The 22,108-nt window shown below is 41.2% G+C and overlaps 1 protein-coding gene across 5 annotated transcripts in view; it reads right to left on the reverse strand.

The window, feature by feature from the left end:
* The window catches only part of scn8aa (sodium channel, voltage gated, type VIII, alpha subunit a), a 44,719-nt gene that overhangs the window by 8,663 nt on the left and 13,948 nt on the right, over positions 1-22,108 (reverse strand). For 3 of the 5 annotated variants that reach the window (XM_065961418.1, XM_065961416.1, XM_065961417.1), the window contains 15 exons: positions 20,989-21,210; positions 20,657-20,720; positions 20,350-20,491; positions 17,843-18,049; positions 17,477-17,758; positions 15,708-15,989; positions 13,978-14,113; positions 13,505-13,743; positions 12,325-12,498; positions 11,745-12,101; positions 11,155-11,628; positions 9,838-9,955; positions 9,405-9,559; positions 8,684-8,857; positions 3,724-3,846 (listed from right to left, as the gene is read on the reverse strand). In XM_065961418.1, the coding sequence (XP_065817490.1) occupies positions 3,724-3,846; positions 8,684-8,857; positions 9,405-9,559; positions 9,838-9,955; positions 11,155-11,628; positions 11,745-12,101; positions 12,325-12,498; positions 13,505-13,743; positions 13,978-14,113; positions 15,708-15,989; positions 17,477-17,758; positions 17,843-18,049; positions 20,350-20,491; positions 20,657-20,720; positions 20,989-21,210 (3,149 nt within the window). Of the gene's footprint in view, positions 1-3,723; positions 3,847-8,683; positions 8,858-9,404; positions 9,560-9,837; positions 9,956-11,154; positions 11,629-11,744; positions 12,102-12,324; positions 12,499-13,504; positions 13,744-13,977; positions 14,114-15,674; positions 15,990-17,476; positions 17,759-17,842; positions 18,050-20,349; positions 20,492-20,656; positions 20,721-20,988; positions 21,211-22,108 lie in introns of all 5 variants that reach the window. The other 2 variants (XM_065961414.1, XM_065961415.1) reach the window with 1 other exon arrangement.

Raw genomic sequence — 22,108 nt, forward strand, 5'->3', positions numbered from 1 at the left:
GTTTTAAAAATGCCCTTGTTCATATTCTATCTAAGCTAGTTGCGGGGGAGTTTGAGAAAGACATGAAAACTAGAGTTGATACTACTTGGGTAAAGTAGATGTTGATATGATTCTAGATGTTTGCAAGCTAAAAAGATAGGTAAAAAACATATCTGAAAAAAGTGTTTGCCATACCACTATGAAGTGCCCATTCTTACCACCCCAACCTTAGACAGCCAATATTCTAAACTTATCCTTTTCCATATCAAAGTCAAATATTAACTATATAGCAGTAAAATATATATATTTTAAAGTTTAATTATTCCCACAACCACCCAAACATCTAGGCCTATCTAGCAATCCAATCTGATTTCTTGTGGTTTAATCATGGCCAGTATAAGCTCAGCACATAGTGATCTGCTCACTACAAGTGTTATGCAGGCCGACCAGCAGCTCTCAGGCAGACAGCTGAGCATGCACTTTTTTGGCAGACTGGTTTTATGGAGCCATATTCCCTCCTCATTACAAACAAACAGGGAGGAGCAGCAGAGCAGGATTCTCTCAGCGTGTGCACAGCATTTACAGGCTGACTTGAGTTGAATGCAAAATCCTAAATTCATCATGTGATGTACAGAGGGCAAATAATTTAAATATTGTGTCAAATAAAAAATGCTTTAAATGCTAATTTTTCAAAGCTTATAGACCTTCAAAATGTAAACACTGAGAGTTGTTATTCTCCTCGATCGTGTTAGCATTGCACTCACTGAGAGAATGACTCTTTGCTCAATCTGAGATACACTTGCACTGTTTCTAAAATTCAGTATTAAAAAAAATTAGGCCATGCTGTGTGGAAAGCATTCTCAGTAAGAGGGAAAATGGCTTTCAAAAATGCAAAATGTGCATCGGCAGTTAAAAGTACATGCGTGTTACATGATATTGTGCAATCTCAAGAATCGCTTGAATCCATAAATAAATAAAGAGGGATGTGTGGATAGAGAGGTAGCAGCTATAGAGGTAATGGTGGAAGCTTTGCTATCTTGTGCGTCAAATGAGCAATTAGCAAAATTACACTGTCAGTGTACCGACACTGACAACTCTTTACAACACAATATGGCAGAGATGGGAGACCAATGCTCATAATCTTTAACAACCTCCTCTGCTCACAGTGATTAGAGTTAAGAGTCATATGTAACCCCTAATATGTTTAATCATTATGATTTGATCATCTTTGGTTTAACCTAAACTTTACTTCAGGATTTACTGAAACCGAGGTACAGATGTGTAGAGATGTTGTCATTCCTGTACAATGCAAGTAGGAACAAGATCACAAAGCAGCAGTAAGAGAAAGAGAGAGCTAAATACTGAGTCGGAGCAGCTTGTAATCATTGCATGTTAAGCAGTGCAATGCGTTCAATTAAGCTATGCTACTTGCCTCGGAGATGCATTAGGCTGTCAACACTCAACCAGCAGCTATAACAGCTATGAAAGTTCTTATCATTCTTACTCTCCAGAATCTCTTTCCTACGCTGTCATCTCTCCATTTATGTACTTCCCTATTTATTTATTTATTGCTTTGACCTCAAATTGTTCTGTTTTCAGTTCAAACATAGATGATAACCCAATCAATGAACATAGACATTATAATATCTCGATACAGCAGGACCAAAGTCCCCTGTTTGTTTCTGTTTGCATTACTGGGCCATACATCATTTCACTTACCACATACACCCAGTGAATGAGCTTATTCATATGGGAATTGGCATATTACAACTAATAAAGTCTAAGTGCCTGAATCTCAAACCCCAAAAATGACATTATCTTAACAACAGGCCTATTTCCCATCCCTTAGTTTACAATTAGACCTTAAATATTAATCACATAAATGACAACATCCATAAATCCTATCCAGAGCCTCAAAGTATTGATGTCTGCTCATGAGCAACTGCATCACTTTAAAGACTCTGGATATCTAGTATGAATGAGACCGCATTTAATTCACTATCAGTCCACCCAATACATAATTACACAGACATGCTTCTCCTGCCGGTCTGTCATTTTTGGGACAAACTTAAAAGGGATGATACATTGTCTGTCTTGGGTTGAGAGTAGTGTCCCAATGCTTATAGTCTAATACCCAACTAGACCCAGAACTCCAAATCTGAGTTTAACGGGGCCCATTGTTGCCTCCCAATTTCACTTCCTGTGGGAATGGAAGGCAACAGGAAGCCATAGCTTGCTGTATACACTGTAGTATGCGTTGCCATGACATGACAGCAGTAAAGCCCTGTGTGAAATGGCAGCCTAACATATTTGCTTAGCTTCTGCCTGGATTGCCAAAGGGAGGCACTAAAATGACTGCAGGTATTAATAATCTGGATAATGTTTAATTTAGAGAAATAGCCTGCCACCAGAGAGGACTGTAAGCAGATCATTCGGTCAGATTGTACGACCCAAAGTGCTGACACTGGCAGAAGCTTAACAAATGTTTGTTTTTTTTCCTCCCAAAGCCACAACACTTAAAGTGTGTGGTTTCTTTCACAGTCCCTGATGCAGATAGATCCTGGACAAGCAGGGGAGAGTGTGGTCACCCTCCAGTGGTCTGGCCCAGCCAAACCATGGCCAAGGTGGAGTGAGTAGTGGAGGGATAAGGGGGTGTGGAAGAAGAGGAGGTTGGGGTGGGTGCTGCACAGTGCTGCACATGTGGGGATTAGGAGAAGGTGAGACAGGGGCTATGGTGAAGAGGAGAGACTCAAACTAGAAGACAAGTCAAAAGAGGAGAGAGTGGTAAAGGAGAAAATAGATCAAGAGAAATAGAAGGACAAAGAAATGGGGGGTCTACAAGTGACAACAACCAGGTGCAACCAATCGCTTGAACCAGTCAAAGAGAGACAACCAATCAGATCTATGCATATCTAAGAAAGAGGCAGCAACCAAAGCAACCAGAGGTACTGCTGCAGACTTTCTGCTCTGTAAACCAGCTTACTCAGATTCCTCTGAGTAGTTGTTTGGCAGCCGCTTGCAGGCAGAGGTTTGGTGTGACTGGTTTGGCAGAGGTTGTCCTGCAGCTCCCCGGTTCCTGCTGGTTGTTCTCAATGCACTATGGTTTGGTGTGAGTGAGGGAGGGGAGGAAAGGGGTTGGAGGTAATGGGAGAACAGGAGTGTGTGGAGGGGGAGGGGAAGGGGGGCTCTTAATTAGAAGCAGTGGTTGAGAATCAGGCCAAATGAAGGACTAGTTGTTGATTTGAATGCTCTATGAGATGGCATGTAAGTCTTGGTTAGCTTTGACCAATTTCACATTCACTTTGGCCAATCAAGAAGAAAGAAGGTATGATGATGTAATCAGAATTTATAGTTTGTTACTTATGTGATGAGGCAGCTTTGTGAAAAAAAACATATTTCTGTTGCTCTTTGAGTATTTCTTATAAAGCAAAATATCAAATTGTTTTTTTGTTGTTTTTTTTTGTTTTTCAATTGAAATGCATGTTGTTCGCTGGCTATAACTTTACTGTTAATTGACTCAGTCTCCCAGCTGCATCATGACTTCTTCAGCTCTAACAAAGGCATGGTAGAGGATTGCGCATGAAAAGGTGACTTCTTGGCTTAATATTTCCTGGTTTTAAAAACAATCCCCAAATACTTTGGAGTTTTTTGTCCTCTTAAAGTTTGTTTTTGGATCAGTTCTAGCATGCTTTAAACTGTTGAATGGGCATGCGGAAGGATCAGCTGCTTAGCTTTGGATCTTACCCTCATCCCTTCAAAACGTGACAAGGCTCTGAGGGGTCTCAAGGCCCTTAGTGTCCTGAGTGATTTAATGGGCCCTAGATCGGAGTAGCCCAGCGCATTAGCTACAAGGCTGACTATAGACACCTACACAAAAACAGAGAAGCAAAAGAGGTTCCAAACTGTTAGAAGTGAGAATATTCACTAGGAAGAGAAACGGCCCTGGCATAGGCGGAGAGTTTCTTGACATACACACATAAATCTTTGCATGTATATGCATGTATAATATTGCATTTATACATGCATATACACTGAGAGAGAAGGTCAGTATTTAGTATAGGATTTATGTGCGTAGTATTTTAAGTTACAGTAGGCCAGAGGGATTGTTTGTCTGTTATTTTGGGGAGGTTGACGAGATGTGAAAAGTCCTTTGTACCTGCAAAGAAATTTGTGGTTGAGAGAGAAAGAGAGGAGATATTGACATAAGACTCATTTAGAGGGTAAATTAGGCAGAAAAGAATGCTACATGATTTAGTAGAGACACAAGCATAGGGACTGAGCAGAGCAGAGGAAGAGGAGTTGGGAAGGGAGGAAGGGAAAAGGTTACCCTGTGGAGGCTGATAAAAAACCCAACAGACTTGAGAGCCTTACCCTTGCCCCTCTAACATTGTCTCTCCATGTCGTTCTTGGGCTGAGGCATAAAATCCCATATAATTTAAGACAGACAAACTAATGGAACCTAAGAGAAAGAATACAAGTAAACATGTACATGTGTGTCATTTTGAAATTTTCTTTCTCAGACATCAAAATAAAACAGCATTACGACTCAAAGAGGAGAGCCACAGTCACATGAACCACGCACAAGAAACAGGGATGGAGGTTAAAGGCAGACCGGATAAAGTTATTAGCACTGGATGGCACTGAAAGGACAAAATACACAGTACAGTCAAGTTACACACAGTTAACGGTCAACTTCAACCGCACACAACCTCAAAGAAACTGGTGCAGCCCCTCTCACGTCTGACAGCAGCCACCATACTACTGCTGCAGCCAAAGAATGCTTTATAGCTCATTATCTCACAAAACTGTTGAAAGAATACTACAGCAACATTATACATGTACCAAACATGTATGAAAACTTCAGCAGAGTGGCCTGACTTACAGTTTTGTATTCTGTATGTGAATTCCCTTAGCCAGCTGAACACATGTACATTAGCAAAGGAGGAAATGGAAGACGGTTAGTGTGGTCAGTAAGCTGCACTAAAGTCCTTTGAGAGGTGATGTAAAGTATAGGAATAACTTGGCCCTGATAAAGTCACTTCATTTGTGCTTAGACAAGCTGCTGCACTTTGAAGCGCTTTAAAAAAGGATTCTTTGGCTGAATGCAGATTATCCCAATGCAGTGTGCATTAGGGGGCAGCTGGAATAAAATCAGGGTCATATTCAGTCAAAATTTAAAGATAAGTTTGTTCAAAAATATGTGCACGATCACAGGAACTAAATCGTCAGGAAGGATTTTTTTTTGTTCTATTTCCATTCTTCCTGGTCTCGATGCTGGCAAGGACTAAAGGAGGAGGAGAACCAGTTCCTTACAAAGAAGTAATAATATCAACGGTGAACACATGTGAAAGCACCTCCAACCAGCCATCGACACCAACCGGTCAAACTCACCGCAAGAAGTTCACAACATCCAAAGCTTACCAAAGTCACGGAGGGAGGTTTATACCAGGCAAAATCTTCATTTTGACTGAGGCCATTAGCATCGTAGATGAAGAGAGACCAACCTTTTCAATCATTTAGTTGTAAAATGTATCAAAACTTCCGAAAGATAAGCAAAAAGGTCGCAAAATGGATTCAGCCTTCATTCTTATACATGTAAATATCCAACCATGTTCAAATATCAGGTCAGGGATAAGCTTGATAGGCCTTTAATGAAGCCTTTTATGACTTGCTCTTTTGGACAAAGCCCCTATTTAAACAACTATCCTGGCCTCTGAGCTGTACTGATGGGAAGCCAGTAAAATAAAGATTTTGCCTTGATCTACACTACAGTGTTTGGGGTATTTGTCACCTTCAGCCTGACCCCTTGGAGAGCCCCCTTTTTGGGGTGCCTGGCTTCTGGCCCCCCCACCCCGCTGGGCCAGCTGTGTGGTAGTGACCTCAGTGCTTCAACGTCCTTCTCACAGAGCTCTGCAAGGCAAGGCCAATGACATCTGGGGCTGTGATCCCATGATGACGACAGCACAAACAAAACAAAAATAATGCAAAATAAAAGCAAAGGGAAAAACAACAAAACAATGACAATAATCTGAGTGAAAAACAAAGATGAATGAAGTATGACACCTGAAAGTCTCACTAACACAGCTCAGCTGCACCATTAGAACAAATGTTCCCTATTGTTGCGGTCATGTCATTTTAAACTGCTGACACAAGTTGTAAGGTTCTAAGAAAATGTTTCAGATAGATTTCTTTACTCTCTGGTCAAGATACTGTCTTAACTGATTTGACCGAACATTTGCTCCCTGAGTTTACAATTTCATCGTCATATTTGAGCTAAGCAAAATAATCTTGTAATGAAAATCAGGAAGATAAAAATCAAATGGGTAACAGAAAAAGACAGTAACACAAGGGAAATGAGGAAGAACAAAATACATGCCGGTCTAATGATGGTGCCCCCCCTTTTCTGAGTCCGTTGTTTCACCCCACAACACAGGACGGCAGAGGCACAAAACACAACCCAGACTCATGAAGCATACATTTTTGGGGGGGTAGGGGGAGCGCTAGTGAAGACCAAACTTACCGTCAGCCGCCTGTCACCCACCATCATTACATCTCAGCACAATTTCACCACATTCCTGAGGTTACACTTTCAAGGGGGAATGAAAGGAGGATAGGGGAAGAGGGGAGGAAGGATGTTACTCTTTTTGTAACATTTTAACAACTTGGGCAACGTGATTTCCTGCACTGTCCCAAGTGTTGGGCGGGCTTGACAACAACACACCTAAAGGGAAAGAGTCTACCATGGCAGCCGGGCATATATTGAAAGTGAAAAAGCTCTGTGTGTTACGTAAGTGTGAATCTTACATGTGAAGTTTAAAAATAGCTGTGTGTTGAATCTTCAGGAGATTTTGTTTCAGTTTGACTGTAACATCTTAATTATAAAAATGTATATGGATAGCAATCCAGATTTGTAAAACTATGTTAGTGTTGTCTTGTAAATGTAATAGTAAATTTGTGTTTGCGGCAAAGGATCTGAGTAGTTTAAAGTGAATCAGCATGGGAACTTCTGGCCATGGATTGGAGTCCATTCACAGGTATTGGCTGAGGTGTTGGACACTGCGGAGGGGTTGTTAGTTCAAGGAGAAAGTCAGAAGTCAGGGAAATTATTGTTCTATCCTATCCAGCCATTGTGTACATTTTTTATTCCATTTTGCCACCCAATGTTGAATTACCTCCTTTAGGTCCCTCAGAGACATTTCAGTTGCCTGAAAATCTGAGGTTATGTTTGATACTACTAAAGGATAAATCTAATAATTTCCTCTGTTTCTGTCTTTCAATATTGACTGCCACAAGGAGCAGAAAAGTGCAGAGAGAGGACAAAGGCACATATCAAACATGGTATAGGTCAGAGACACAGGCAGAGACAACCCTACAGTGACACATCATCTACAAAACTCACTGAATATGGTTTTATCATTGACTTCTTCTGATTTTATTAGCTGTGTAAATTTAATAGGGTTTTTTCTCTAGCTTTTTTTTCTTATAACATTTAAAATCAGCAGACCCCTGCCCCTAGAAGTCACACTGCAGGGAAATTGCTTGTGGCACACTAGAAAAAGTGCCTGAATTCACAAGCAGATATTTTTCTTCATATTCAAGCAACTCTGAGTGATAAACAAAGTTAAAAAAATAAAGAAATAAATTGCTGCTTGATGGAGCTGTAATAGGTGACACTGGCATGGGTTGAAATGGACAGACTGCTGCAGTCTTGTAAAACACTATCCTTATAGCATGAGCATTGGGGCTGTCGAACGAAAAACTTATTTTTAATCACAATTGAACGTTGTCAGTCAAGAGTTAATCGTAATTAATCACATTTTGAATAACATGTTTGAAATTCAATTATTTTGCATTACAAAAAATATGTTATATGCTTTTATTTTGTATTTTGAACTGTCTTAAGCTAAGGGTAATTTACTTCCTGTTTGGATACAAACCTGCTTTATTTTGAAAGAAAACAAAGAACTTCTGGTAGATGGGCAGACTACAACATTAACTAAGGAAACAGAACTTGTTATGGATCGAAAACTTCTCTGAAAACAGCTCAAGCGGATAGTGACGAGGTGAAATATTGATCGTAAAGAAGTGAATGTTTTTTTCTCCAACTTGTCATCTGAGCTCCCTTGTTGTTTTTTTAAGTGAAATGAGCCATTCAGATGTACAGAGATGTTGTTCTTTTCCATCACTCTGACTACAGAGAGACACTGCTGTCTGTGCGGTCGCTTAATACGGTGCACCTAAAGGGACAAAACAGCACACAATCAATGCGATTAAAAAAACGATGCATTAATTTCTGACTTTAAACGTATTGCGATTAACGAGTTAACGCTGACAGCCCTAATTAGTATGCAAAATAAATAGGCTTCTTTTGTTTTTGCAAACCACATGCCATCTCACCTAATTAATGCCATGAAGCAGAAATGTAATTGGAAACCTGGCCTTTGACACCTAACCACACCCAGCAGACAACAAGAGGGGCAACAAAAATATCTCTTGTATCTATAAAGACTGCACCAAATATGGCTGTCAACAATCTAATCAGAAAAAGCAGCAGGATTTAGCATTAGCTCTATGGCCTAACAGCCTGCATACATTTTCTAGCAGTGTGTTGCTGTGGGATGGGTGTGGTTTAGGACCAAGTAACTGCTCGTTTGCTCTAGTTGCTTTAATATCACACAGTAAATGAAACAAGAGCTGGACTTACATCCACAATGAAGAAGTCCAGCCAACACCAGGCATTGGTAAAATACTTGACAAAGCCGTAGGCAACCCATTTCAGCAACATCTCCAGAATGAAGATGTAGGTGAAAACCCTGTCAGCATACTCCAAAATGATCTTAATGGTTTTCCTCTGCTCGATGTACACGTCCTCAAACGCCTGCGGAGAGACATGAAACATATGTCAGCCAAGGCGATGATGTGAGGGATATAGTACTGCTTATGGTGTATGATTCCACTGATGACATTGTATACAGATCTACAGCCTGCACATTGTTGGTCCCTAACAGTGATTTACAAGATTTTAATACATTGTTAATATCTGAAATGACTCCACAGCTAATGTAGATCTGTAGTGGTCTTTTGCTTTTATTTTAGAAGCATTTTACATGCCTGAGAACAAGGCTCCACTCCATCCCCCAAAATAGATCCCCAGCTTGATAGATGGTTCAGTCCATTAATCACAGGTCCCTGGCTCCTCCCCCAACCCAGCAGCTCTACGGCTGAGAAACCAAACTGACTGCCCCACTGATCAAGCTGTCTCACCATTGCACCCACTGCTGACTTAAATGCTTTTATTCTTATTATGTGATCTTTTTTTTAGTCTTTGTTCTCAGGTATGAAAATGTGTATTTCACTTAGATCCTAATATGATTCATGGATTCATTTTTATGTAACTGTACTATTGTTCCTCAAATCCTTCTTACCAGGGCACCACTACTGAGGAGGATCATGAAGATGATGAGGGTCTCAAACCAGTTGTGCTCCACAATCAGGTAGCAAGTTTTCCTCAGGAACCACCAGAGCTTCCACCAGCCAAAAGTGATATCGACATCGCAGCACTTGTATTTAGCCACACATGCTGAGGAAATACAGGAGAAGATCTAATTAGAAAAGATCTTAATGGCGGATTACAGTAGACAGAAGGGATGGGTATTTATCAGTGCATTAGTTTATGCATTACATGTATAGATAACTTGACAGACAGACTGATAGAAAGGCAGATAAACAGATAGAGCCTCCATGTGTGAGAGATCCTTCTTAATGAAACTGTCCTTCAGCCTACAGCCCTATCACTTTCACTCAGCTCAAGGGAGTCTCTGTGCTGTGGGGTGGATGTAATGGGTGCAGTGGTCTCACCATCTGTCCAACAGGCCTCTGGTTCCAAGTACTCTTCCACCGTCTCCACCACCACCACCTCCTCTACATCTGGCTTGATGTCAATGGTGCTGCCCTCGGACGAACTGGTGTCGTCCAGCTGTAGAGACGCAGATGTGTGAGCACACAAGCACACTAACATGGAAGCTTGAATTCACATGAGCACAGATGCAGACCGGAGGGGGACTATCAGTGATCGAGAAACTTCTGTTCTAGTCGCACAGCTGCGGTCATGAAGCCTCGCCAGGAACTGTGTATTTCACATTATTTTTAAAAGAAAGAACCTTCTGTGCTATTTGATCGCATTGTTTTTTTTTTTCAATTTGAAATGGACAAGATAACAAGCCTGAACCTCACATATCATCCACATGAACACTGAAATGGAATCTCAAATTTCAGATCATCTGTTCTGAAAGTCTCCTAAATGGATTTTGTCAAGAGGCACACAGCAGCAGATATCCATTTCATCCACATTCACTGCATGAGCAGGCCACTCTAGATGTTGTAATCATGAGTTACAAGTTATAATAATGCTATGATAATGTCTTGACGGTGCAGAGAAGCCACACACATGATCTTTGCTGCGCTGAGAGAGGAAATTGCCCGATGAAGCGATACTGATGATTTAAAAAAACAAAACAACAATAGCATTCTGGAGAGCTGGACACATGCTGGAAAAATTAGTTTCCAAGTTGGATAATGCACGTGATCGCTGCTCAAGTCAGAATAATAACTTGGACACTACAAAATAATTTTGTGCACGACTTGCTAACATGACGTCATATTTGTCATCAACATGGCGGGCAAATATTTTTTTTTTATTGTAAAAATGAAAATATTATTTCACTTACTCGATATAATATGTAATATGGCATTACTATTATTTGTTGTCCACATGTAGTGACCTGGAATAGTTCTATATTAACATTCGTTTGGTTTTGAAGCCTTAATAACGAGTCAGGTACATAAACTAAAGTAATATTTCAGTATTAATAAGCATTTAACTCTGATTCAAAAGTCAGGTAACATTAATCCTGGCGTGATACTTTTGAAATGTAGCAACATTCTCTCTTCAAAGTGTCATTCCACACATCTTTTTTGTAGCACCCATGTTGTACATTGTTGTTGTTACAACATATCGACTTTCTGAATTGAAAGGGCAAGAAACACATTAAAGTGGGAAGAACTGGGAAATAAACTGTGTTAAATCGCTCTGTATGCATCTGATTCCTATTTCTCTAAAGTAATTTTGTTGTTGGATATGAACTTTGTAAAAGTGGATAAAACACAGTTACTGACCTCTTTGCTGTTCTCATTTTCTGACTCGCTGCTGAAGTCCTCAGTGTTGAGATTCTCAAAGTCAGACTCTCCCACTGCTATGGGCACGCAGACAGTCAGGTTGGGGTTGTGGATGAATGACATGTGCTCCTCGTCAATCATGTACTTGCCCACGCTGCTGCCAATACCACTGGTGGTACCATTACCATTCTTGGCATAGTCCAGGTCACGGTTGATGTCTACCCCGGTGTGGTTAGCAATGCAGTTCAGCTTCTTGTCATACATGTCGTCTAAAGGCTTCTGTTCATCCTCCACCAGTGGTTTTCTCAGCAGATTGGCAACCAGTATCCGCATCTTTGCTTTTATCCATGCTATGCCTATCTTGATGCGCATGACGGAAATCTGCAGGTTGTTAGGTTCACCATCGTCATCTGTAGCAGCCAAGTTGTCAGCACTGAATGAGCTCAGCAACAAGGCAAGGAACAGGTTCAACACCTTTCAAATAAAATAAACAAAATCATTGTTGAATGCTTCTCTTTTCATCTGACAATATTTGTATTCCTGAAAGATGGCTTGGAGAGCAAACATGGTCATTTATATAGTACACTCACCACAAGGTTACCGATGACCATGACCATCATGAAGACGATGAGGCACATGCCCTGACCTGCCACCTCCATGCAGTCCCACATTGTCTCAATCCATTCACCGCACAGCACCCGGAAGACGATCAGGAAGGAGTGGAAGAAGTCGTTCATGTGCCAGCGGGGAAGCTCACAGTCGATAGCAATTTTACACACACAGTCTTTGTAGCTCTTGCCGAACAGCTGCATGCCCACCACAGCAAAGATGAAGACGATGATGGCCAACACCAGAGTCAGATTCCCCAAGGCTCCAACAGAGTTACCGATGATCTTGATCAGCATGTTGAGGGTAGGCCATGACTTCGCCAGCTTAAACACTCTCAGCTAAAATGGGATGGGGTGGGAAGAGCAGCAAGGGTATGATTTACTCACACAGCTACAAATAAAGATAAAAACAGTAATAGAATACAGGTATGCTTTCTGGAAGCATATATTATAAGTAAGGTCAAATTTGAGCTTCAAAATGTACATATTCTTAATTATAAGATGCTAATCCCACATGTTATCTCTTGGCTTTCATAAGGGAGGAGCTAAAATGACTATTTACCAATCGGAATGACCGCAGGACAGAGAGGCCTTCTACGTCAGCCAGAGCCAGCTCCACTAAACTCAGAGTAACAATGAAACCATCGAAACAGTTCCAGGCCTCTTGAAAGTAGTAGTACGGATCCATGGCAACCAGCTTAAAAAGCATCTCTCCTGCAAAGATCCCCGTGAACACCTGGCAGGTAGAAAAGAGAGTAGATTCATGAATAAATTGTTTGGGCTCTCGTGAAAATGTGACGAGCCTTAAATGGTGACATTTGTGACATTTGTTCTGTACTATTAAATAACTGGACTATGTATGTAGATAAATGATTAAGATGGATCGAACATAATATCAGATATCTCTAAAAGTAATAACACATTAATGCACTACCAGGTGGTTTATCAATTTCTCAAAATCTCTCAAAAAAGGACGCACATTTAGTTAGTGTTATTGTGTGTGTGTGTGTGTGTGTGTGTGTGTGTGTGTGTGTGTGTGTGTGTGTGTGTGTGTGTGTGTGTGTGTGTGTGTGTGTGTGTGTGTTAATCGATGTGTGTGTATGTGTTTAAGACAATGACTCATCCCGCATCAGGGTGACCTAGAAATTTCCACCTGTACCGTCCAGTGGCCGATTCTCTGACTTAATGCTAAGCAGAGGTGAAAATAAGACATTTCTGAGCTGACAAGATATGTCACTGTTTCTTTGAATACATATCTGGTTGAGGAAGGCTACAAAAAGATATGCTTTTTTGAATGTTACTCTGTTTTATTGACGATGCTTAAAATAAAAAATGACCAGGTTGAGTTAACCAATCTGTGATTCGGGCTCCATTTTGGAGCCGGTCATCGATCAGGCTCCATGAAATATTAAGGCAGGCCTCCCACCAGTCAGCCAACCAGCAGAGAGGCTGGCTGCTCCCACTGAAACAAACTGCAGATCCACTCAGGGAGAAGAGAAAAGGAGAGAGAAAGGACAAGACAGGGAACATATGTGTGTGTGTTCATGCTAAGAAAAGAGAAATGCGTGGAAATAAGGAATCAGCAGGGGGGCGTGAGTGCTTTTTTTTCCCTTTCAACTCTGGGGTTGGCTATGAAGGAGCTGCCAATTCAAGATCCAAAAATAACACCTCTTTAGAAGCTACAGAAGAAAAAGAAGAGATTATTAACAGGTGAATTAAAACGACAAAAAAAAGCCACTCACCAGATTGCCCACAGACAGCATGTGTTCAAAGTCCGGGGTCATAGGGTAGTGCTCCATCGCCATGAAGAGGGTGTTGAGGACAATACAGATGGTGATGGCTAAGTCCACGAAGGGGTCCATGACAATCAGGTTCACTATCTCCTTGATCTTAATCCAGTTGGGGGAGCACTCCCAGATCAGGAATGTGTTAGAAAACTTATACCAGCATGGTGGACACTTGCGCTGAGACTCCTCCAGTTCTGAAGACATATCGCGTATCAAACATCAAAACCAAATATAATGGCGTGCATGAGATTACCGCATGCAATGGTAAAAAATTATAGAAAAATTGTATGCATTGTATGTATCTGGTACTGTTGGATAATGCAAAGCAGATAAGCAGGAAATTCATGTCAAACTTATCAACCAATGAGAGCAGCCCTAGTTAAAGAATAATGAGAGCAGGTTAAATAGCTGGGTTAAAGTGGCAGTACCCTCCACTAGTGTGTTGGTAATGACGCTCATGACACTGTTGGCCCGCTCTTTCCGCCCAAAGGAGGTATTGAGCTGGTCCACAGACACCATCAGGGAGCCCGACAGCTTCTTCTTCACCTCAACCTCAGTAGTTGGCTGTCAGGGGGAGAGGAAGAATCAAGCACCCATGGAGAGGACATGAACACCATCCCACATCACCACCGATGGCCGGCAGAGGGAAGTGCACAACAGCATTGGCAGGAAAAAAGTAGTTGAGGATCAGATTTTTTTGGAAGGGGTAGGTCATGTTTAATTCTTTTCTATCTCAATGCTGGTTTCAAGGAAGATGTGTGTTTGCTGTAAATGCATGCAGGTCTCAGCCAAAGTGGGAGCGGTGGTCTAGGGCTACTTGACCTAATTGTGTTTGAACGTAATTAGCTCATCCAGATTAAACAATAAATGGATTGTGGGATTCTGTGCAAGGAGAACTGCTTTTGCATGAATGCATTTTCAGTCCTGTCATGCAGTAATGGAGGCTTTGCTGCCATTGCAATATAATCATTAGGTTGTTTTACAAAATGTCTCCCAAATCTGGCCATTTAAACGTTACTTTCAAATTAAGGCTACGGTATCTTCCTACTTTGAAACCATACAACTTATATTGCAACCATCAAGTCAAGAGCATTGTTAAAGATCATATGGAGGCAGGTAGTTCAGATCAGTCAAGTTGTCATGCATGAGCATGCTCCAAGTCAAAGAGAAGGAGAGGAAATTACAGACATAGCCATTGTTCTAGTCATCTATGTCATGCTTGTTCTAATTTAAGGGTTATTATCTACCATGCTAACTAGAATGAGACACAACTAATTCACTAATGTTGACCAGGGAGAGTTTAGAAAACAGGGAAATGTAAAGACAGACAAGGACAGCAGCCCTCCTTTATCCTTGAATTTCACTATTAAGTGCCTGATAGGATGGTGTGTGTTGCTTGTGTGTCAGCTTTGTGATATTAACAGTGTACTGTAATAGGAAAGCAGTTAAATGTCTGTGGCACTATAGTGCTGGTCCCCTCTGTTTCCTCCGCCTCCTACTGTAGATCTACCCACACAGACTAGCAGAGGACCTGGATGCCTGGAGGAGGAACACATCAACACACTGGAGCATGTTAACTCATCATTATATGCTATTTGATAACAAGACATGGTGTTTAACTTTTAGATGGTGTTAAAAAATAAACTCTATGACATCCCACACGTCAAGTTGTGTATTAACTATGAATCAAGCTTTGGTATATGTGCCAAAATCTTGATGGTATTATAGAATTATATCTGTTTTGTTTCTGGATGACGGTTTGAGCGTGGTGCATATATGAATAAATAGTTTGATATGAACATTCATAGCATTGACATTCATTGTTCAAATCAAAAAAACAACATTTCCTGGAAGTCACTGATAGACGCCCGATTTTCTAATCTGTCAAATACAGGGTTGGCTAAAGTTATATTCTCTATTCAATTATTTTTGTCTCCATCCTTTGCCTAGTGTTGGAGGGCAGCATACACTGCAGGGGTTGGGGGAGGGTAGGCGCGAGCGCTTAGCCAAGAGATACATACGGACTTGCAAAGATGACACAGTAGAGGATAGAGAGCAGGAAAGAAAAGGAAACGGACGAGAAGGGGGGCCATGCCTAGATAGGTCTACTCATAGACTTCCTTACACTGTCGTCAGTAGCTGCCTTATCTATTTTCACCTCAGGCAGAAGGCGTCCACCCGGCCCAGGACCGATGAGTGACACCACGCCGTTGCAATCCACCGTGCTGTTCCTCTTCCCATGAAAGCCGCTGTAGCTGTTCCTTCGATAAGGGCTGAACAGGGAGCCCCGTCGCTCCTCGCACTCCTCCACTGTGCTGTGTTCGTCGTCGGCAAATTCGTTCTCTGATCCCACATCCTTGTTACGGCCCTTGAAACTGAAGATGCTGCTCTTGCTGTTGTGGCGGGACAGGAAAGGCGAGCCGGGAATACTGAGGAGGGACTGGAGGGTAGGAGGTAGAAGAAATAGGTGTGATTTATGTGGGAGTTTTTGAATTACTACTGATTGCTCCATCATTTTTATGCTGTTTTGTCATCACTTCTGGAAGTCATGACACAGAAGTGAGGCAACATTTGTTGGGTGTGGCAACATTAATGCAACCAGGACATTATTCCCTGAGGGTGGAACTCTGCTGGAGCGATCATGTGACTTCATAAACAAGAGGGAAATACATAATTAGGTCAGTGATATCCTACACTGTCAAGGTCGCACACACAGGACAGAGATACACGACCATGAGTCACTACAACATTACTCCTGACTGCGTCTGGTATTGATCTGAGGTATGAACTGGAATCCCGATTTGTAAAATGAATCTCTACCCCATTCAAATAATTTACAGTACATGGCCTTCAGCAAAAACACTGCTAATGATTTGAAAGTGTTATATAATGACCGTGTGACAAATCTTATGGGGAAATTACAGGAGCCTTGTTTCTGCCATTGTGAAGGCATGGACACAGTTTCTTTAAAGCTTCTATGCTGTGGCGTACAGATATGCAGCTCACTCTCACACTGATGTAGAACTCAGAGAGTGTAGTGATATTTCCTTACATTGTTTTTTTGTGCATATTTCAACACCATGGACAGAGAGCAAAGGGGCTACAGAGCATCAGGCATTAAAAAATAAACCCATGCATTGAATCAGAGAATTGCAATGGGTGAGGTACAGTTTTTTTGTTTTTGTTGTTTTTGGGGGTAGTCAATGAAAGGGGACCTCTTTCTCTCCCTCTTTGCCGTCATGAGTGCTATTTGACACAGTAAAGAAGTCTTTCCTCAATGTCAATGATCAATACATTTGAGTAAGTGATACTTCCTGCAGAGTGACGTATCTCATGGTGATAAAATTAAATAAAATGTAACATAATTAAATTCAATTAAATAAGTCCTCACTGCAGCGGTGACGGAGTAAGGACTAAACAAAGCTGAAGGATTGCTTCCTCTGAAACATTCATGTAATTGCTGTAAATAATTCAGCATCTGGACTTTCTACATCTAAGACCACTATATGCGTCTCAGTATTTGAGCACATGCAACATCACAGAGTACAGTAGCAGCACATGTGTTCGAAAATACACGTCACCTGACAGTCTTAAAATAGTGTAGCAACGCTATTTACTGACTACAGAGAGACACAGAGCATCTCTTATTTCATTCTATAGCTCTGGTAACATGGTCATGTTATGATTGAAATCCCCCCCATCCTATTGTTTCACTTTTATCTGCTGAGGTTTGGTCTGTGAGATGTTTACCACCAGCCAGAGTTAAACAGGTGGTGCTAAAAGCATTTCAATTTTGCAGGAAAAAAGCAATATAAGCAGGGATTTCAGGAGAATTACATTAAATGGCCTCACATAACTTTGGATTTAAAGTTACATTAACACTGAGGAAAGGGTTAACTATGAGGGTGTTATTCTTATTTTCCGCACCTGGTTCATAATGGAAGACTTTCGACCCAGGCGATTATCAGGAAAACGGAAGCGGCTCCTCTTGCTGCCATCATCTGACTCGGATTTGACAAACTTCTCACTGTCGCCTTTCTCCTTCTCCTGCTCTTTCTGCCGCCATTTCTTCTTACGATTGCGCCGCTCTTTGGCACTCTTGGAGCTTAGCTTTGACATCTCGGATGAACTACACGACAGTCGCCCTCCTCCGTCGTCCTCCACTGCATCTTCTGACACTGTGCCCGCAGAGGTTGCCATGGCTGCAGCCTGCAAAGAAACATAGACAGTCAGAACTATGATACAAAATGATTCAGGTGACATTTTTTGTTGTCCACCATCAGAAGGGCTGACCTGAGCGTCCTCCTGCTGTCTCTTAAGCTGGTCCAACATGGCCTTGAATTCTTCCTCCTTCCGCAGGGCCTCTTCCATGGTAGCCTGATTCTGCTCTTCGTAAGCCATGGCCACCACAGCCAGAATCAGATTCACCAAGTAGAAGGAACCCACAAAGATCACCAGCACAAAGAAGATCATGTAGGTCTTCCCTGCGGCCCTCAGCGTCTGTTGGGAGGCAGTGGATGGATGGAAGGAAGGATGGAGGGAACAGTAGAGGCACTTATGACATCTTATATGTAACCCAAACCTCCAGGTCATGGCCTGCATTGACCCTAGTGTTCATCCCTAACAATGACTTATCAGAAATGAACAGAGTCAGCTGTTGCTGGGGAAAAGATAACAGGCAGACTTCCCTGATCTAGCATTTCTGAGTGCAAAAATCAACTCATCGCAATCATGTCTGTGGCTTCCTCTGGAGAGTAGATTAATAGACACGAAAGGAGTAGAGCACAGTTACATTTTTACTGCTAATATGCTCAAATTAGTTTTACTTATATCAACCAATGATTTATTGACACCCATCCATCTGCAAAAGAAATCCAATACTCAATTAGGGCTGTGCAATCACAGTTTCATCATTATCACAAGAGGAGTTTACAACATTAACATATAACAAAAGTCTGAACTGAATGCAATGAATGTGAGAAAATATTTTTGTTAAAGAGCTATTCTTTCGCACTCAGCATGCATACATTTTATCTGTTGGATGGAGGACCGGGTAACATTTTCATGCAGTCAGGTGAAGCTCATTCTAGCTCTCAACGACCCTCAGATTAATCAGTGCCGGTTTAGTGATTAAAAAAAAAAAAACACAGCTTTTGGAATATATTTTGGATTCAGGATGTTCCGGTACATATTGCAAACCAAGGTATAGTGTTAAAAAAGATTTTAACTGTTGATTTAGGGGTAATATGCTCTCTTTCATTTTTGTTTATATTGTTATAGTAACATTACAACATCACGTTTATCTCGTATCCTGCAGGCTTGTACCCTGATCACATTACGACTCTCTATTGCAGGTTGTGTTTTTCATAGGCACACTACAGCTGTCAGCTCACATCTAATTCTATGAAATGGGATGTTCGGTGGAGATGGAAAGTGAGGAGCCTGAGTTGCAGAGGACCAACAGAAATGAGTACATGTAGACAAAATGTACACTTAAATGCTATTTTAACTAACTAAGGTCTATTTTCGGCTTTGGTCATTATTAAATGTGAATTTCTATTGTTTGAGGTATAAAAGAGGTTCTTAGTGTAGGCTTCTAATAGGGACCGAACGTTGGTATTAAAATATTGTCACTCAGTTGCTTGATCCAGTTATAGCTATTGTCTTTAGGGAGCTGAGCAAAAACAGAAAGCTTCTTGTGAAAGAAAGAAAAAACCCCACACACATCAATAATGTATGTAGTTTACATGCAGTGCTGGAAAGTGTATATAACACTACATTTCCAACAAGAGCACCAAGCACCAACTAAATAGAAATCCAACTCAATGTCTTTAAGTCTCACACAAGCAAATCTCAAGTGAGCAGGAAATAAAATACCTTTAGTGACAATCATATCAATTTCATTTAACTTCCTAAACATTGACTTAAAATAGTTACAGCACACATCATGAAGCCTGAAGTTGAGAGCTGAATTTCAAAGATAGGAACAAAAATAGAAGTATGAGCTGGAACGCTGCTATCACGTCTCATCTCCCTGATTGACCACGCTGTTATCCTGAGCTCTTTAATTTTTCATACTTCCTTCCTTTCACCTGGCCTCTTTATAGGGTGGCAGTATTTTCTCTACAGGCTTTGTGTGGAACAGGCTGACAGACATGACAACTTGGCCTGGCAACAGTATAGTGTGAATGCATTGTACAATAATTGTTGTCAGAAGAGAGCCTTTGTTGAAGCAAACTCAAAAATAACACATTTGTAACTCTGTTAGCAAAGGGACTGATCCTTCTCCACTCGAAGTCTCCTGATCACAAAAGCTGGACTCCTTGGCTAAAGGGATGGGGTGCAAATAAAATAAAAACTACGATTTTCAATACATGGCTCCTCTGATGATTTGAGAAAACATGGACACTCTTCATGGATTTAGCGCCCCAACCAGCATGATTACTGTTAGCTGTAACTCAACAAAAGAAGAACAACATGAGTCATCATAAATCTATCTATTTTAACCCATCAAACAAGAGTGACGTCTTGATTGATTCCTTATTTAATGCGACAGATTTTTTTTGTAATGTATCAGTTTATTGCTCATCTGTTTGTTTGTTTGAGTTACAGTTTTTTATACATATTTTATTTTTGTTATATGAAGTTTACTAAATAAGGCTTGGTTTTGTTTCCATTGAAGAACTAATCTTGAAGTGATACAGTAAATAGTTTCAGGACCTCTATGCAGTTTTACTTTTTAAAGGCAGATGTATTTAAGTGATGTATACAAACTAAATTTGTTGATGCGTTAGCTTTACCAGCATGTAAAGGTTTTCCCAGAAGTCCTGTGTCATGAGTCGGAAGAGAGCAAGGAAGGCCCAGCCGAAGCTGTCAAAGCTGGTGTAGCCGTAGTTTGGATTCCTCCCAGCTTTCATGCATGTGTAGCCCTCCGGGCAGCGGCTGAGGGGTGGTACGAGAGAGAGAGAGAGAGACAGAGAGAGTTACAGAGAGACACAGGGCACCCAGCCAAACATGACTCAGCACCATTTCCTTTTAATACATCTGTCTTCAGACAGACAGCAGAGTTACAGCAGGTCAACAGAGAAGGTAGTTAAGGAACCTCACCCAGAGTCTGAGCTGTTCCCACAGAGAAGAGCATCCAGTTGGCCAGGGAGGAAGTAGAAATTGGCTAAAGAAGAAGAAACAATCAGCAGTAATGAGTCCATTTTGTTTACGTTCTTTCACTGCTAAATCTGCTTATTCTGCAGTGGTCTTTAAACCCGCTCAGACCGGTTCTGACTTCAGTTGTTCATTTTCAGCGCAGTTAATTTCAAAGCGATTCCCTTTATCTACCCAGTGCCAATATGGCATATTGTTAGATGCTTCCAGCATATGGACTGACTCATAGCCATAGGCTTCTGCCAGTTCACAGCAGGTGAAGCTGTGCCTCTACTCACTGTTGTTCATGATGTACTCGTCCCAGTCAAAGCCCTTGCTGCCGTTGGCCAGGTGGCTCTCGGTGATGTTGACTGGCCAGAACACACACTTGTGGCGCAGGTTGCCCATGAAGAGCTGAAGACCAATGAGGGCAAAGACGCTCAGGCAGAAGACTGTCAGGATCATCACATCCGAAAGCTTCTTCACAGACTGGATCAGGGCGCCCACAATGGTCTTCAGGCCTGGGGGTCAGCCACGCACACAAACCACATGGGTGATACAGGAGATGCTGATGTCCAAGTTACAATGCTGTAATGTCTATCTTTGCTAGAAATCATTTTCTACTGCTGCAAATATGCAATTCCTTTTAAGGAATTCATAACTAAGAGACATCCAGTTTGGACTGACCTTAAGAATCTGGATGTAGTTTCATTTAATCGTAATGCCTACATACTGAATTTATCAATCTAAAGTGTATCATGTTTCCACTACATAGATGTCTATTAATGTAATAAGATTCTTAAATGTTAATGTGTTTGTTGTTATAACTATCTATGAATAAAACTTAAACTACAGCCATTTTTATAAAAACTGAAATATATGTTATACATTTTGAGAAACTGTACAAGAAATCTCTAAATACAAAACAACAGGAAATATTTAGGAGCCTTCCCACTCTTCTCAGATCCACCTGGATAGAAAATGTTGTAAAATATAAAATATATCTAATCAAATATCAAATGAAAAGTCCAATTTGCTTTTGACTGTGATACCTTTATTTATTTATTTTGCAGTTGCAAAGTAAGAAAGAGGGGGAAGGCTGCAGAAAAGTGAGAGGTAATCTATAAGGAATAGAGCACAGCAGCACAAATAGGGGCCATAAGAAGGACAAAGGCACAGGCAAGGGGACTGGAAACCACATGCAGGTCATTTAAACGCCAAGGCTGAACAGGAGCAATTCAATGCCAGTGCCAGCGTGGGCACTTTCTTGAACTGTCTTGTATAAGGAAAGCAATGACTCCCCATACGGTGACCCTACAGTCTGTCTCATCCACACCTTCGCTAAAGACACAATGGGTTTACCTTTCAGACAGGCATCCTCTGGGAGCGTTCACATAGGTCCACGAGGAACTCTATAAT

The sequence above is a fragment of the Labrus bergylta genome, chromosome 12 (assembly GCF_963930695.1).
Source record: "Labrus bergylta chromosome 12, fLabBer1.1, whole genome shotgun sequence".
Classification (NCBI taxonomy): domain Eukaryota; kingdom Metazoa; phylum Chordata; class Actinopteri; order Labriformes; family Labridae; genus Labrus; species Labrus bergylta.